Source organism: Eschscholzia californica, unplaced genomic scaffold (genome assembly GCF_041429995.1).
Source record: "Eschscholzia californica isolate CP2 unplaced genomic scaffold, dmEscCali1.0.p SCAF_6, whole genome shotgun sequence".
In the NCBI taxonomy this organism is placed as follows: domain Eukaryota; kingdom Viridiplantae; phylum Streptophyta; class Magnoliopsida; order Ranunculales; family Papaveraceae; genus Eschscholzia; species Eschscholzia californica.
Genome location: NW_028238483.1, coordinates 32,666,747 through 32,684,005, shown reverse-complemented (window position 1 = coordinate 32,684,005; position 17,259 = coordinate 32,666,747). Strand labels below are relative to the sequence as shown.

The following is a 17,259-nucleotide window of genomic DNA, read 5'->3' as shown; positions in this document are numbered from 1 at the left end:
TTTGTAGAGAGAGAGAGAGAGAATAAAAAAAAAAAAAAATTTGAAGGTCGCCGGCCGGAAGTTTGGCCGGCCGGCGACCCTGCCGGAGAAGATGATGATGTGGCGTGGTCAACATGACCGGTCTTGGGTTAAGTTTGACCTAACGGCGTTAACTTTGCCGTTAGGTCAAATATTGATGAAGGAGGTGCTCTTTTGATGAAGGAGGTGCGTTTAAATTAGAAATTTTCTAAATTTGCACACATGTCTTCACTTTGATTTTCTCTTGAATTGATCAATTTAATGTAACTGAGTCGAGTGTATACGTTTTGACTCACCAATCAAACTCCTAACATTTATATACGGGAGATTTTGGATAAATTTCCTAAAAAATTTAATTTGCAACACTTCACGACAGGGATCGCTTTGCGAACACTTCACGACAACTTTACAACTTTGGATCGCCTTGCAACACCTTTGCAGTGCCTTGCAATACTTTTGCAAAAAATATTCGTTTTTAACCAAACAAAATATTTTTAAGAAAAGAAAATACAATTTAGATTTTTAACAAAAAGAAGAACTTATATTTTTAACTAAAAATAAAATAAAATTAGATCTTCGGGTATGTTTCCTAGTTATAAATCGCCATCTCTTCTCTAGTCTCTTTTGCATTAATCAATAGAGACGGTGATGTCTATGTCTATATACCTTGCACGTGTATAACAAAAATCTTCAGCGTGAATACAATTAATTTCTTTAAGTTATGATTTCCAAATCAGGCTCAGGGTAGAGATCGAATAAGGGAAGTTTAATGTCACTTCTAAGATGAAAATCTTACGAATGGTCCAGAAATGGGAATTCTTGGAATAACTATTAAGCATGAGTCCTACATGTCTCTACATAAAACCAACGCATAAGGAATTTAGTAAACGAACCAACGCGACGGTCTTGATCCAAAGTCATTGGTCGAAGCTTCAACAAGATTTTACGACCACTTAAAAATACTACTTTAACTAGAATGATAAAATTGAAATAAATTTATTAATGCTAAAAAAATAGAGATAAACATTACGTTTCTCTCTAAGAATAAGTAACATTGAAATAAAGGTAAAGATTTACATCTTCTTCAGTAGAGAGTAGAGAAGCAGACTCGAGAAGAACCCCTGAGCAAATAGCTAACCCTTCCAATCCAGGGAAGAAACTTCCTTTTACCCTATTTTCTGATTTGAAGTTTTAATCTCTTGCATGTTTAGTTCGATGGATGTAGAAATCCCTTAGTCTGGTTTTGATTTGCTCTTGCTCGCTTTTGGTTTAGATAACTGAAGCTTTGCTATAGTCTCATAGGGTTTCCAGATTTGGGCTTTTATTACTAATCTTTGGTGGTACCTTAGGATTTATAGTTTTTGGGCATTTTAGAAGCCTGATATTATCCTGGTTTCATAGTTTCTTTTGTGCTTCAAATTGTTGAATCTCTTTAGTTTTTCTATTACTACTTATTAACAGAACATTAATCAATCTCTAAGGGGAGACCCCTTTCACCCTTTACATGTTTATTTTACATATCTCTTGACGCTTAGCCTTGTTTCTACAATTGCCGAGATTATAGCTAATCATATTATGGATATAATGAATTGTTCCATCCATGTTCTTCTCACCCTAGACCAAACCCTAGATTCAACCTTCTTTCTAATCCTAACAAAGCACAACTCAAACTTTATGGTATTCATCACTTTCGAGAAAAATCTACTATTTGATTTCGATTCCATCTGTCTTTGAGTCATGTTGAACCTTTACGCCTACCTCAATCATAGTACTTTTGCTAGTTACATAGTGTTATCTTGTAATCGACATACTGACGATCATGTTGAACGGCTATCCATCCTAGTTTCACCCATCTTTAAGCCTATGCAGTTTAGGAACATTATTCGTACAATTGCTGGGCACTTCTGTCTCTCAACCAAACCAGAAATAAAAAGCATTCATCTCAACTTTCCCTTCAACCCTGGACGACACAATATTTCGAACATCAATCTCCACCTCTGCCGTGTTATTTATGTTTCTTATCTTCCAGCTCACTTTTTGATGATCACCTTTGTATTTGGTTATCTAATAGACATAACTCTTTATCAAAGTTCCGTAACATTTTCACTTCCACCCCTTGTCGCAATTCATTTGCGATCGTTTGTCGGATTAACTTGGTATTTATACCCGGGCTATGTCGGCGATCCCATTTTCCAGGTATCTAACCTGTTTTTACAATGTAGAACTCGAGTGGACATGGTCTCTTTATATGGAGAATACTGGCGGGATAACTCGGAATCATCTAATGGTTCCATCTTGCAGACATCCTCGTTTCTCCTTGAAACTGTGGATGTATGTTTAACCCATCTTCAATGTTACAGGAAGTTAGATAAAAGTTTCATCTCTCAACCAACCAGAAGGACTCTTAAGATCAAATTGCATATCATTTCCAAGAGGAGCCGCCAGATTTGCAAGCTACAAAATGAAGAATGCTCGAAAAATCGACGTTATCTTATGCAATTCCTCAGTTCTGCTATTTTATATTTCTACTTTACTTATTGTAATTTTGTTTTTCTACTTTGTTTGTTGTAATAGACTCCTTATCTTAATATATTACCTTTCAACAAAAAAAAAAAAAAAAAGAAAAAAAAAAGAAAAAAAGAAAAAAAAGACTCTTTAGGTTTTGGCTGCAACAATGTATTTGTCCAAAAAGACTTCTTATTCTAATGCTTGCTAAATTGCTAAATAACTAATCCTAATATGAACCTAATGATATATGAAACTAAATAATGACTTCTTACTAGGTCTTACCAAACAACTGAAAAAACTCATTATAAATCACCTTCTTAATGTGCACAAAAATCAACTATTGAAGTAAGCTTATTGTATAGCATTCCTTTTTGGGTATGATCAATTTAACTGGAAGAGATAGTTATCCCAAGCCCTAACAATGAGATGTACTAGCAAAAGCTTGACCAAAACCAAAAGAAACACATTTCACAAAGGGCTTCACATTTCGACAAGTTCTAGACACCCTCGTCTATCCACCATAATGTCAAAGAAATTTCGATTTCCTCGGCTAATACGAAGCAGAAAACACATATAAACACAGAATTTTGTTAATTTTATGTTAAAATATAAATGATATAAGCCATCAGCTCTCATTTAGCAAGTATCATCTTCATGTTGTGACTCTCATCTGCGTTCTTTGACTGGTTATAAACAGACTCAAACGCGTTCATAAATATCCTAGAGAAGCCTGTAATCGCCTCGAAAGCATTTGGGAACCCCATTTGAAGATTATTAATTGTCATTGCTCTTGTCACACTAACCAACTTTTCATATTTTGATTTCTCTTCCTCTGCTTTGGTTTTCAAAGTTTCGACTCTCGTTCTTTTCTCTGCAACTAGATCTCCTCCCTTTCCTATAGAGCCAGAACTTCCGATTGTAGAATATGGACCGTACTTGGATTCCAAAGATCGAAGTTGAGTTACCTTCTTCTCGAGTTCCTTAAATGCAGCTTCGGATTTCTTTTTCTGCTTATGTTCTTCTGCTTGCTGAAGAACAATGGCATGAATTACTGTCAAAAGGACACTGATCCCATCCGAGGCGACCTTGTCTGGAATTCTATCAAGTTCAAGCTGCCATTGATCACAGACAGAGTAGATAGTATCACATTGTTTAGTTGCGGATAGTGGGCTTTCGTTAATATGAAACAGACTTAGACGAAGCCAACCCGTAAGAGAATGAATGTAGTCTCTTTGACTCTTAACAAGGTTACCAAAGGTTAGTTGCCATTGTTGGACTTCAAGTTCAAGCCGAAGAGTTGCTTGATGGTGGATCTCAGATGTGTATTCCGTTGACGGGCCAAACTTGAGGAATTTGAGCTGCTGAACTATGTGAGCTTGGACTTGGTGGCATTCGTACATGCTTCTCCACATGCCCATCAAGCTACAAGTTGGAAAAAAAACATTCGGCAATGTCACATTATGACGTAACAACTAGTCACTCGAGTAAATAATTTAAGTGGCTATATCCAACTATGCTAGAATATCTACAACTTCAACTCAAATCATCATATCTTCAATACAATATAAAATGCTATATATTCCTAAAATCATTCTTAAGTTAGTCTTCAAATCAACTGACATATAAACCTTTCATTGACCTTTTTGTTTTTCAAAATCAAGATTCAAGACGATGAACCTCGTATAGTTCTGTTTCGATCACATGGATCCACTTTTTATTCTGCGACGAATCTGCATAATATCGGCATTATCTGTTCCTCACCCAGTCTAAGAGGTGCATCATATAGCACGTAGTATAGTATGCTTCCCGCATGTTGCTAGATGAAATATCAGCTACTACAGGTCAATTTCTAAGGTCTTGCCCGTCTTTTGAGTAAAAAAACACTCACTTTTAGAGGATCTTGTATTCACTAGTTTGACTAATTCATATATAAATGTAAGAGGAACGGCAAAACTCGTAATCAAAGCATGGAAACGAAAAAAAACATGATTTCGAGTAAAGATGACTAACCCTTTGATTAGTTCAAGAAGTTGAGGATATAGCTCTAACTCCCTAACTCTGATGATTTCTGAGGAGGTAGTTTCCATTGACTGAGAAGCCACTATCATCCTTGACTCCAATTTCTCGATATGTTTTTTAATCTTTTCAATCTTTAAATAATCACCCCCTTTCATTTCTAGCTTCCTTTGTTGATTCACACTCTTCTCATGTTCAATCTTGAAACTATGAGCTTCCTATATGACATAAAGATACAACATTTTAACATAAACCCATGAATCAAAGGATCAGACTAGAGCAAAATCAAGTAAAAAAGCGAAACGAAATTCGGATTCTTTCTTGTTAGTGGCGAAATTTTCGATCACGAATACCTTGACTTCCTGGTATAGTTTCTTTTCCCAAGCATAAAGCTTTTCAACAGTAGAGCAATGGCTAGTACCAAGACTACCTCCATTACCAACATTACCAAAACCATCATCTGGTTTCGAATTCAACCCCCATGTCCATGATAATGGACTCAAGTTCATCTCACAGCTATTATCCTGACCTGCTAAAGATACCCATTTCTTCAAACAAGATAAAATCACAAAAATCATGCAGGCATAAATGAATCAAAATTGAAATTTAGAAGCATAAATGATTTTGAAACAATTATAACCTGTAGTCGTTGGATTAGTGAAATTAGGATTTGAGACCTCCAAAATCAATGAGAGATGAGCTCCTGTATTAGCTGCCTTAAGAAAATAGTCATCAAGTTCTTTGATGATCTCAACAAGATCTTTAGTATTTCTTGAGACCACCAAAGCCATTTCAGTTTTAGTAGTATCTTTATGAGATATACTAGTAGTAGTATTGACTTCAGAAGCAATTGTGGTGGTTTTCCATTCTTCTTCTTCTTCTTCATTGACAGACTTTGATGAAGGAAGAAATGGGTCCCAAAAACTCCAACTTGAATTTTGTAATGGTGGTGGAGGTGGAGGAGGAAGAGGTGATGATCCGGATGTTACAGATGTCCAGTTATTAGAAGAGGTTGTTGGACTCATGGGCGGCTGTGGAGGTGGCAGTGGTGGTGGGGTGGAGGGAAGAGGAGGAGGGAGATGGTGGTGGTGTTGAGGGGAATGAGGTTGGAGGTGAAGATTGGTTTCAATGGTGGCAAATCTAAGAAGAGCTGAACCAGTTTTTCTAAGAGAGAGAAGATAGAGAGTATGTGAAGAAGATAAATCTTGTCTTGCTTTCACTAATTGCTTCATGTATCTCTTTCTAGCTTTACAACGTGATACCATCTCTTCTCTCTCTACTTTTGAATAATAGCAACCCATCTCTCTCTCTCTCTCTCTCTTGTTTTCTCAGATTAATGGCTCCTCTTATGTTGTTGGTGATGGTTTTTAGACTAATTTTCTCTCTCTCTCTAAACTTCTTCAAAATGGGTTCTTCTCTTGCTTCTGTTCTATAACATTCATCAATCTTTCTCTCTCTGGTTTCTCTCACTTGGGTTGGTATCAAATAAGTATTCCTCAAGAATAGTACTACAAAGAATAGTTTTCCAAGAGATACAGAGTAGTAGTACCAGAAGATTATGTATACGTTGGGCGGAGCTGTTGAGGTAAATTGTCTATTAGTTAGTAAATCATTTCAACGGCTAGTAAAAGATTAAAATTCAAATGTTAAAATTACCCTACTAATTAGTTCAATCTGTTATTTGACGTTTCACTCAAATTTCACTCTCTCTCAAAATCGTGGACCGACACATCAGCCCGGCCAGACATAGCATCACGGCTAGTATACTCTGCCTGGCCGAAGACTTTGGCCAGACATAGTGACACTTCCCGAACTACATAGAGTAACCTTTATTTTAGATGGTGCTTGTGTTTTCTAAATTCAGATGTGACTGGTCGAAATAGTCGACTCTAGGAGATTTCAGAACATTCGTTTTTCACCGGACTTATGGCTTGTGCTTCTTTTGTATTGATCATCCAAGCTTATTTTTTGTCTAGTTTGATCATACACAAAACAACTCTGCATTAAAAGTCTATTATCTTAAGTAAACCTAAAATGATACTTATTTCCATGAGTTATATAAGTTAAACAGACTGAATTAGATTTAAGAAAACAAGATTCAAAGAGTCTAGTTTAATGGATAAAAGTCATCGTTGCACATGTAGTCTACTGCATCATCAAGAAATTTAGTTCCACATTTGATTTAATAAGCATAAAAGTGCATTGTATGGCAGCTTTACAGTATATATACTATATAACCCTAATCCCAAAAATCCAGATTCAAGATTCAGTTTCCATTTTATATCTCATAAAGATGGAGGACCATTTTTATGAAACATGGGTGCCTCAATAGACACCCAGTTTTTAGCTAAAAAACTCTGTATGGCCCTCTGCAATACAATGCACTACCTCCGGACTGTTCAATCCGAGTGGTCTCGGTTTCAGTCCTCTCACACTAGACAGTTCGAACATTGCCTATGGTCCCGAACAGGTTTCAGTCCTCCCACACTAGACAGTCCGGTTAAGAAATTGAGACCTTTTGAGCTCTTTCTTTTGTCCCTTTCTTTAATGAAAGAAACATAAATACCAAAGGTTTAATAATTTTGATGAAAATTTTAGAACCGAAATGAGAAATGGAAGAAAAAGAGAACGTATACAAACAAAATAGGTGAAAAAGGTGTGCATCTACAGAATGGCGAGCCTAAAGCAAAAAAGAAAAAGTGACTGAGCTTCACTGTACAGAAATGTCCGGCAACATGGGCTACCCCTACTTGAAGATTCAAAATTCTTGTTGAAGGACAAGCCATCATTAGATCTACTATTCTTAGATTGATTAAAAATAACATATAAGAACTATAAATATATGAAGCTTCATTTCTCAAGTTTGTACAGTTGCAAGAGATATCTAGAAATTGTTTTATGTTCATTAGTTCTAATGAAGCATAGATATTATCGAGAAACTCCTTTTTTTCTAGTTTGATAATACCCAGACACTCGAGATCTCATAATACATGAAGTTAAAGGTGAACCTATTATCCACTGCTCCAATACCCGATCCTGCTCCAAAGATGCTTTGCATATCATATCAGAAGTAAATGCAGCAAACGTTACCTGCAAAAAGATATATTATATGAAACTCGAATTCTTTTTGCATTTCATTATTGAAGTTGTTTACCAAGGTGACTTAACGTTGGATATAGAATTCCTATTTAATTGGGAGAATTGCTTAGAAAAGGATGAAAGTAGGATGCATGAAACAAGTAGCTTGTAGCTTTAGCAGTATCACAGTAGGTACAACATACATATAGAAACTAAACCGATAATGTTGGAGGGCGCACTGAAGCATCATCGCCCAGGTGAGCAAAGAGCACAAGGTTAGAATAAGAGGTCTCAACTTGCCTTATACAACGCTCCTTGGTCTCTCCAAGTTGCGCTTCAGCACGCCTTGTGCGAGCACCTCAGCTTGCCATGTACAATAGAATGTTTGAGCGAGTGGAGGCGCTTGCTAGAGCACGCTAAGCAAGCTAAGTGCAGGTGAGAACCTCCTCGCCCCACATCAGGCTTCAAACAACATATAACTAAACCAGATCCAATGACATACAAGATGCACCACACTTGGTGGAATAACATGCGACAAGTTGCTCTTTGGTCGAAATTCTTAGTATGTATACGAAATTCTTAGTATGTATATATATATATATATATATATATATATATATATATATATATATATATATATATATATTGTATCGTTTACATATATTTGCACCGTATTAATGATTATGCGTCAAGTCAGTTGTACATCTCAAATATGTAGGCTTAAGACCAAAACACCAGCAAAAAGAAGTCAGGTAATGAACTACAGCTAGGCAGGTTGAAGGTATCTCAGGTAATACTCATAATTTGTAAGAACTCTAGATGTTGGGCGTATCTCAAAGCAGTGTATTAACCCATACCGAGACACTAAACTAAGATACTAAACTCTACGCTGATATCTCTTGAGGATAGTTACGCAATCCAGTCGGAAAAGAGGAATCTCTTGCGTATAATTTTATATAGTAATGAAGTAGGTTATTTTAGTTACTAATTCTGAACTTTACTTCCAAAGAACAGAAAGGTACTTTCACGAAATTCGATTCTATCACATAGAACTCAAGAGGGAGATAATCAAATCTCTATTTGCATACTCGAGTACATTCAACGGACAAGTAAGCAAAGAATTTTTTAACAACACAAATCACTGCATATGTAATCGGATACTAGTAGCAAGTCAAAAAGTCCAAATATATTTGTATTTAGGGTCAAAACACAACATCAAACTTGTGAAGAAATAAATAACCTACAGTTTAGATCACATAGTTTATAAATCAAATCAAGTAGGTATATGTTTAAAGCAATACCTAACGCCGGAAGTAAGATGTCATTGTTCTTAGAGATTCAACTCCAGACTGTTGTTGATTCCTTGAAGGCTGACCCAGTTGAGCACTTTGGTAAGCACCAAGCCCTTGCAAAGCTGCTTGAGAACCATAATTTCCAATCACACTTGGGCTTATAGTATTGATCCCAACCTGACCATCGATGCCAGCCCCCAATCCGAACGACGAAGTGGTCGGATTTCTATAATCCAAAGTGGTCGGATTTCTATAATTCAAAGGTGAGAACCCATTTGCCATAGACGACGGTAAACCCGTATTATTCACTGAACCACCACCTAATGCTGCAGGATAAAGAACACCCAATCCATGATTTTGACCAGCAAGAACTGCTGGACTTAAACCCTGACTCATAATTCCTGGATTCAAACCCATTGCATAAGAAAGATTTGGCGGGAAAACTGCCGATGGTCCCGTCGAAACCACCGATGGTCCCGTCGAAACCACCGATGGTCCCGTCGAAACCACCGATGGTCCCGACGAAACCACCGATGGTCCCGATGAAACCACCGGATTCTCTCCAGTTTGATTACTATTTCCCTTGTTAAGCCCTTCAATTGCTCTTTGGCATTGCAACTTACAACCTTGAAACTGCTTAATTGGTTCTTCCAATGCCTTCTTGCACCCCTCAGTTGTTTTATAAATAAATAAAGCAAAACCCTTAAGCTTACCAGTAACCTTATCATAACCTAAAGGTCCTTCTTCAATTTCCCCAAATTTAGCGAAAAATGATCGAAGTCTGTCGGGGTTAATATGCTGGCCGACGTTACTGACATAAATCTTCCGTCCTTTTGAATCAGGAACTGGTTGATTAGGTACTGGTCCTTGTGAAGCCAATTGACAAGCTGTCATCCGATTACCAATCTTCTTCTGTGATTGTTTTAGGGCTTTTTGTGCACCATCACGAGTTTTGAAGAGAACGAAACCATAACCCTTTGATTTACCAGTAACTTTATCTGTCACCACATTGCATTCTTCAATTTGACCGTATTGCTTGAAAACTGACATTAGGGTTTGCTTTGTAGAATCCCAACTTAAACCATGAACAAAGATTTTTCTATGAGTTGGATCTAATTCAGCTGCTTGATTAATCCTTTTGACTATTGATCGGTTCTTAAGAGCAGCTTCTTTGAGAATCTCGATTAATTGGTCTTTCCCAAACGGTTCTAGAAGCTTCCTTACAGTTTGACGTTTAGAACCATCATCATCTTTTTTTCCTTTAATTTCGACCTTTTTTTCTTCTTCTTCTTCTTCTTCTGATGAAGATTCATCTTCATCTTCTTCTTCTTCTTCTTCTTCTTCTTCTTCTTCTTCATCTTCATCTTCATCTTCTTCAACTTCTTCGTGCTCTTCTTCTTCTTCTTCTTCTTCTTCTTCTTCAATTTCAACTTCTTCGTGATCTTTTTCTTCAACTTCAACTTCTTCGTGATCTTCTTCTTCGACTTCAACTTCTTCGTGATCTTCTTCTTCAACTTCTTCGTACTCTACTTCTTCTTCTTCCTCGGCGGAAACTGGTTTTGATTCTGACTGGTTTATGGCGGTAGTATTGGTAGTGGGAAGGGGAATATACTCATGATCATCTTTGGAAGATGAAGATTCGATTAAAGCTTCGGCCTTTCTCTTCTTCCTTATGAGAGGCGCGAACATTATCGATTGATTGATAGATCGATTCCGGAGAAAATAATAAAAGTTGCGTTTTTTAGGGTTCTTCTCCTCAGATGAGCTGGGAAGATTGGGGATAAATTATTTCACAGTTACATCACCGTTACGATATTTGCTTTCCTATAAAAGACGGACTTTTTATCGTTTTTGATGTTTGATATGCTTTTGTGCCATTAGATTGTGACGGGCTGACGGCTAGCCCCTAGCTAATTGCTATTTTCCCATTTTTGGGCCTCAAGAGTCAAGATTATAAGTTTCTCCCCAAAGATGTTTAACACTTCGTCTATAACACAGTCTTCTAAGACTGAATTGTAGTATAAATTATTGCCTTACTAACGTGTTATAGAATTGTGCGGTCACTCCCCTATTGGTAGTGATATTTTCTGTTTTGGTGCTTTTGAGTTTCAAGACTTTGAAACACATCATTAGAAAAGAGTGTTTAATTATTTATAACGAGCACCACATTTCGTATCTCGCTAATGTGACATTGTTTTATAACATATTAAATGTTTATGCGTTTTATACAAAGTTTATAAAGACTTTAGGTTTTTATTGGGTGATTGGGCCAAGGTCCAATGGTTGTTAAGAAATAAGGCCCAAGGTCCTTTGCATATCCAAAACAAGGTGAAAGTCATCGTGTTCGTTTTTTGTTGAAAAAGGTCCTCATGTTGTGACCAAGACAAATTGGTAAAAAAAATAATTGTTCAAGAGACAAATTGGTAATTACGTGTTTGTGAGTTATTTCTTCAGAAAAATGCAAAACGTGACATCTACTTGAAAGGCGTCACTTGTATTTTTTCGTTCTTTCTGAAAGACACGTTCTCGTGCTATCTAAAATCATGGGTCTCTCTCTCTAAAATCACGCGTGTCTCTTGTTTATGCGTCTCTCTAGTTTATCTATCTCAAACATTCTCCTTCATTGATATCCAGTGACAGCTATTTGGAGATTGCGGTTTTTCACTTGTTATTGAGTTATCAAGAGAGAAATAAATTGAAGTATTGATATTAGATTCAAGTTTCTATCTCTCTCACATTTCCTTCTCTTTTTGTTATTTTACCGTTTCTAACGAGTTGTGTTTCCAGGAATTGAAGATTGCGATTTCATTTTATTTTTGAATTTTGAGTTATCAAGAGAGAGATAAAATTTCAAGTATTGATACTAGATTCAAGTATGAATGTTAAGGATGAATTTAAATATTCTAGATTTCCTTATCAAATTTTCTTCAAAAATCTTATTTAGTCTAATTAAGGTATTCGAAAGGCCCTTAGACGGAACCCTCCACATCCTTTTTAGCAACGTTAGCTATGTAAGCTTTTAACATTTGGTACTTCATTTGTTCATTTGATTGCTTTATATATGAAACTGAGGTAGTTTTGTTATTTCTAAGTTGAATTGACTCACAGTTTGAATTGATTTGCATGGGATTTTAGAATATTCATATTTTTCGAGCTCATGATTCTTATTTTGTGATATTTGACTCCTCTCAATGGTTGATGTTAGTTGATTTTTGTTCTACATATTCGGACCATTCAAATTCATATAAGTAGAAAAACATGCCATCAATATACGGACAAACGAATTTCTGACGTAGACAAAATATATCAAGCCCAATGCGAGTCAAACATACTTGCTCTTTACCTCGACCTAATAGGGGCACATTAGAACAAAAATTAATCTAGGTATCATAAACAAATATAATGAAAAAGTTAGATCAAATTAAAAGAAAAACATAACTAAGTTCTTCACCATTACTATAACAAAGCCACCTACAGTGATCTTCACCTCCACATCTAGCTGTGAGAATAGTCGCACATGGGAGAATGGGTAACTATCAACCAAGAATATAAAGTATAGGTCCTCTCCACTCATTGCCAATTGGTTTTGAGTTGGATGACCACAAATTTAACATGGTATCAGAGCTAGGCCCACACGTGATTGGCTTAAAAGCTACTAGCAACCAAGAATATAAAAGTATAAGTCCTCTCCACTCATTGTCAATTGTTTTTGAGTTGGATGACCACAAACTTAACATGGTATCAGAGCTAGGCCCACACGTGATAGGCTTAAAAGCTACACGTGCTCCAAGTCACCCGTAAAGAAAAAAAACACACGTGTTAGGCTCAAAGAACGCCACAGGTGAGGGGGCGTGTGAGAATAGTCTCACATGGGAGAATGGGTAACTATCAACCAAGTATATAAAGTATAGGTCCTCTCCACTCATTGTCAATTGATTTTGAGTTGGATGACCACAAACTTAACACTGACAGCATTAAAAGTAACCACAGGCATACAACAAAAGATAATCTCCAACTTTTCTTACTCATCTGTCCTCTTGTTTATATTTTTTTTATCATGGTCTTTTATTTGGCATACAAATTTCCCACACAAAATATCTAACCCATTTTTTGGCTTTTGCCATGAAATTTCAAGCAAAATTATTGCCTTCTAGCTCTTACAAAATTTCAATTAAATTTTTTGACTTATGCGATTACATACGATGAGATATGTGGTTTTCATATATATCTTTTTGAGAAAATTCAAAGAGACAAATTTTAAATACATAAATGGTTAGTTTTGGATAAATCGAACGTGAAGACCTAATGTCCAAAGTGTATTTCCGAAAAGAGATACCAGGAGATGGATATAAAAACAAAATTTAACCAAGAAAAAATGTATCAAATAGTGAAGATATTTGATGGAAGATGAAGGTTGATAAAAAGAAAGAGTATATTGTCTTTGGTGGAAGCAGTTAGGAAGGTCACGAGAATGGGTAGTTTTCGTAGAAAAGATAAGGGCAACCACTAAAGAAAATGAATGAACCTAAAAAGAAAGAAATCGAAGAGATTAATGAAAAAAAAGAAAAAAAAAAGATAAAAAAGGAGTTGGTAGTTCAAAAGACTCTCACTCACCATGTGGGTTGGGGCTAACACCATGACAAACTTTTTTGCAAATTGAGAATAGAGAGAGAGAGAGTTGAGAGAGACAAGAACATAACAACAAAAAGCCCTCACTGGTCTTTTTGCCTACTACCAACCTTCTCCAAGTTTCCACCACACAACCAAAAAAAATAACATGATAAAAGGACAGTGTGGAAGGTACACCAAAGCTGAATCATACACTACTAAAAAAAAGATAGAGTTAATTCCTATATGGCCCCCTACTTTGTGACCAGCTTCCTTTATGGCCCCCTTTTTTTCATAAATTCAAATATGGCCCCCTATTTTCATGGAAATGTCCTAACTACCCTTCCTTTAAATCTTTTTTCAAAATAAAATCAAAAAAACAAACATAATTCCACCTCACTTCCCTCTCCACCACTTATCTCTCTCCACCTCACCTCTCTTCCCAAATCATCTTTCTCTCTCTCCAACTCACCTCTCTCTCTCTCCACCTCACTCTATCTTCTCCGATGAAGGTCGCCGGCCGGAAAATTTTCCGGCCGGCGACCTTCGACCTAAAAAAAAAAAAAATTTTTTTTTTTTTACTCTCATCTCCCTCTCTCTCTAAAAACTCCGGCGAAGGGGGTTCCCTTCGCCGGAGTACGGGTCTGTTTGTTTTTTCCGGCCGGCGACCTTCATCGGAGAAGATAGAGTGAGGTGGAGAGAGAGAGAGAGGTGAGGTGGAGAGAGAAAAAGGTGAGTTGGAGAGAGAGAAAGATGATTTGGGAAGAGAGGTGAGGTGGAGAGAGATAAGTGGTGGAGAGGGAAGTGAGGTGGAATTATGTTTGTTTTTTTTATTTTATTTTGAAAAAAGATTTAAAGGAAGGGTAGTTAGGACATTTCCATGAAAATAGGGGGCCATATTTGAATTTACGAAAAAAAAGGGCCATAAAGGAAGCTGGTCACAAAGTAGGGGGCCATATAGGAATTAACTCAAAAAGATATGGACACAACCACCTCCCTTTAATCAAAATACCTAATTATATCACCTTCTAGAAGCATTTCTTTCTAAATTACATGTCCAATCCATTAAAAAAAAAAAAAAAAGCATAACAAAGATGAAGATGATTAGATGAAGAGGTGGAGATAAAAGATGAAGAAATAGTCTCTCTCTAATATTTTTCTAGTTCTTCTATTACGATCGACAAAGTATGAAACATGACAAAATATTGGAAAACACAAATTTGAAATCCAAAATATACTCGTATGTAATTATAGAAAATGAGTTGATTTCATTTTAGCTCCTAATTTGTGACATTCCGTATTTAATTTGGTTCCTCCAACAACCTTCAAATAAAAAAAGATATTCCTCTTGTCCCATCACCACAGTCCTCCGGCCACTACAACAACTCTATTTCTTTCTTCTCTCTCCCTTGTGACATTGTGTATCTAATTATACTTACCCATAACTTGAAGAGATTGAAATAACTTGAAGGAAGTATTAAACACAATATTTTCTACATACATTTTGCCCTTACAATATCATTGATCCCTTAATTAATCCATTATCATAAGAAATAATCTTTGAATTGAGAGTGTATTAATTGATTTGATTTTTAAAAAGAAGAATAGTCCTTGATTGTTTACTCTTCGTTTATTTATTGTGGAATACTCATCAATACATATGTCGACACGCTAACTAAATTGACTAAAGTCGAGTCAACCGTTATTTCAAAATTTTATTTAATTTAATACTTTCATACTATTCCTATAATTTGTTCATTTATTTTATCAGAGTATATAATTCATCAAAATATTTTGGGTAATATTTGAAAGTATAGTTCATTCTTCTCTAGTGAAATATATAACCTCTATATTAGTTAGCATTAATTAAGTCCTAAATAGCCTATCATGATATGTAATTGAAATCTCTACTATACAACAACTCTACAACTAACTAATTGGTCAATTATTAATTAATTTGAAAGTGTATTGTACACAAAACCCTAAAATCAACCCCATTAATTTAGGTCTATCTTTTACCAACCTTACTCAATAATTTTACATAATATATACATAAATGTTGTTTTTAATTAGTATATTATATCAATTCATATTACATATGTGTTTATTAAGTATATATATTTTATTTTGTGATGAAAGGACATGTTATCTTTGCTTATATGAATTAGGAAAGGTTTCTTCCATCATTCATTTATTAAAAGTAGTTAAAGAATTAAAAATGAGAAAAGGAAAGTATCACCCTTTTGCTCTCTCCAACCTTTTAATTAATACCTTATTTACTCTCTTAACCTACCTGAATGTTATCTTTCTCTAGTTTAATGTTTTATTTTTCAACTTTATATCATGAAATACTCAACAATACTTCACCACCCATTCCTCCAAACCCTCCTTTCTCACCAACTCACATCTAGAAGCTCTCTCTCTCCTCTCTCTCAAGGGTAACCCTAGCTAGCTTGATGAACCACCACCATAAGTTCTAGCAACTACAATTACAAATATACATCTAATTACTACTACTTGGGGGGAATATAATTCTACATGGGAAGATCTCCTTGTTGTGAGAAAGCTCATACAAATAAAGGAGCATGGACTAAAGAAGAAGATGACAGACTTATTGCACATATTAGGGTTCATGGTGAAGGTTGTTGGAGGTCTCTTCCTAAAGCTGCCGGCCTTCTTCGATGTGGTAAGAGTTGTCGTCTTCGTTGGATTAATTACTTACGTCCCGATCTCAAACGAGGAAACTTCACTGATGAAGAAGATGAGTTGATCATCAAATTACATAGCTTACTTGGTAACAAGTAAGTAGTTATCATCTTTTTTGCTTATAAAAATTCCAAAACTCTTCTATTATTATTATTATTATTATTATTCTTAATTTATTATTTTTTTTTTTGGATCAATTTAGGTGGTCTCTTATTGCAGGAAGATTACCGGGAAGAACAGATAACGAGATAAAGAATTACTGGAACACCCATATAAAGAGAAAGCTATTGAGTCGCGGAATTGATCCAACAACACACCGACCGATCGATGAGCAGGCTGCAACAAAGCGGGGTAAAACTATATCTTTTGCTAAAGAAGAAGAAGAAGATGATGATGATGCTGATGATGATGATGAAGAACAAGAGATTAAGTTGATTAATGTTGTTGTTAATGGGTATGATCATGAACATAAATGCAAACAAGAGGATGATCAAAATAATAAGATTAGTCCAATAAAAGAAAAACTAAGATGCCCAGATTTGAATCTTGAACTTAGAATTAGTCCTCCTGATCAAATTGATTACACCCCTTTAAAATTATTAGATCAACAATCACCATTTTTAATGGTTAAGAGTAACAATAACACTCATGATCATGGTGTGAGGAGAAATGGTAGTACTACACTTTGTTTCTCTTGTAATTTAGGGTTAGAAGATAACAAGGGTTGTGATTGTATTGGTGGTTGTAGTAATAGTAGTAATAGTGAATTTTTAGGATTGAGAAGCAATGGAATCTTGAGTAACTATAGAGGTTTTGAGATGAAATTTGATAAATAATACGATTAATTAGGGTTTAGTAAATAATTTTAGTATCATTATTAGAATATTATTATAGAAAGGAAATTAGACATTGTTGTTGTACATGTTATATATCTAGAAGTATTTTTATCTTATTGTTCAAATTTTTGTAAATTTAGTTGTGTACATAAACAATATTAGCTCTTAATTTATTTATCACTTTTTCATTTTTGCAA

The 17,259-nt window shown here is 35.5% G+C and overlaps 3 protein-coding genes across 5 annotated transcripts; 1 reads left to right on the top strand and 2 right to left on the bottom strand.

The window, feature by feature from the left end:
- Nucleotides 1-2,866: 2,866 nt before the first annotated feature.
- Nucleotides 2,867-7,267, bottom strand: LOC147533711 (protein ALTERED PHOSPHATE STARVATION RESPONSE 1-like). Of its 2 annotated transcripts, XM_086647379.1 has the most exons (5): nt 6,370-7,267; nt 5,183-6,216; nt 4,896-5,071; nt 4,537-4,760; nt 2,867-3,948 (listed from the first exon to the last, which is right to left on the bottom strand). In XM_086647379.1, the coding sequence occupies exons 2-5, from the start codon at nt 5,841-5,843 to the stop codon at nt 3,159-3,161; spliced, it is 1,851 nt and encodes a 616-aa protein (XP_086503505.1). In that variant the 5' UTR covers nt 5,844-6,216; nt 6,370-7,267; the 3' UTR covers nt 2,867-3,158. The 2 variants fall into 2 exon arrangements, with proteins under 2 accessions (XP_086503505.1, XP_086503504.1); XM_086647378.1 differs by having other exon boundaries at nt 5,183-7,267.
- An 87-nt stretch (nt 7,268-7,354) lies between these two features.
- LOC147533710 (uncharacterized) lies at nt 7,355-10,754 on the bottom strand. 2 transcript variants are annotated; one of them, XR_015227527.1, is made up of 2 exons: nt 8,251-10,754; nt 7,355-8,186 (listed from the first exon to the last, which is right to left on the bottom strand). XR_015227527.1 is itself a non-coding variant. In XM_086647380.1 (2 exons), the coding sequence occupies exon 1, from the start codon at nt 10,599-10,601 to the stop codon at nt 8,922-8,924; it is 1,680 nt and encodes a 559-aa protein (XP_086503506.1). In that variant the 5' UTR covers nt 10,602-10,754; the 3' UTR covers nt 7,355-7,632. The 2 variants fall into 2 exon arrangements, 1 of the variants encoding a protein (XP_086503506.1); XM_086647380.1 differs by having other exon boundaries at nt 7,355-7,632; nt 8,922-10,754.
- Nucleotides 10,755-15,816: 5,062 nt separating this feature from the next.
- Nucleotides 15,817-17,259, top strand: LOC147533709 (myb-related protein 308-like). The gene is made up of 2 exons (XM_086647381.1): nt 15,817-16,321; nt 16,429-17,259. Exons 1-2 carry the CDS (start codon nt 16,059-16,061, stop codon nt 17,060-17,062), a joined length of 897 nt encoding a protein of 298 aa, XP_086503507.1. The 5' UTR covers nt 15,817-16,058; the 3' UTR covers nt 17,063-17,259.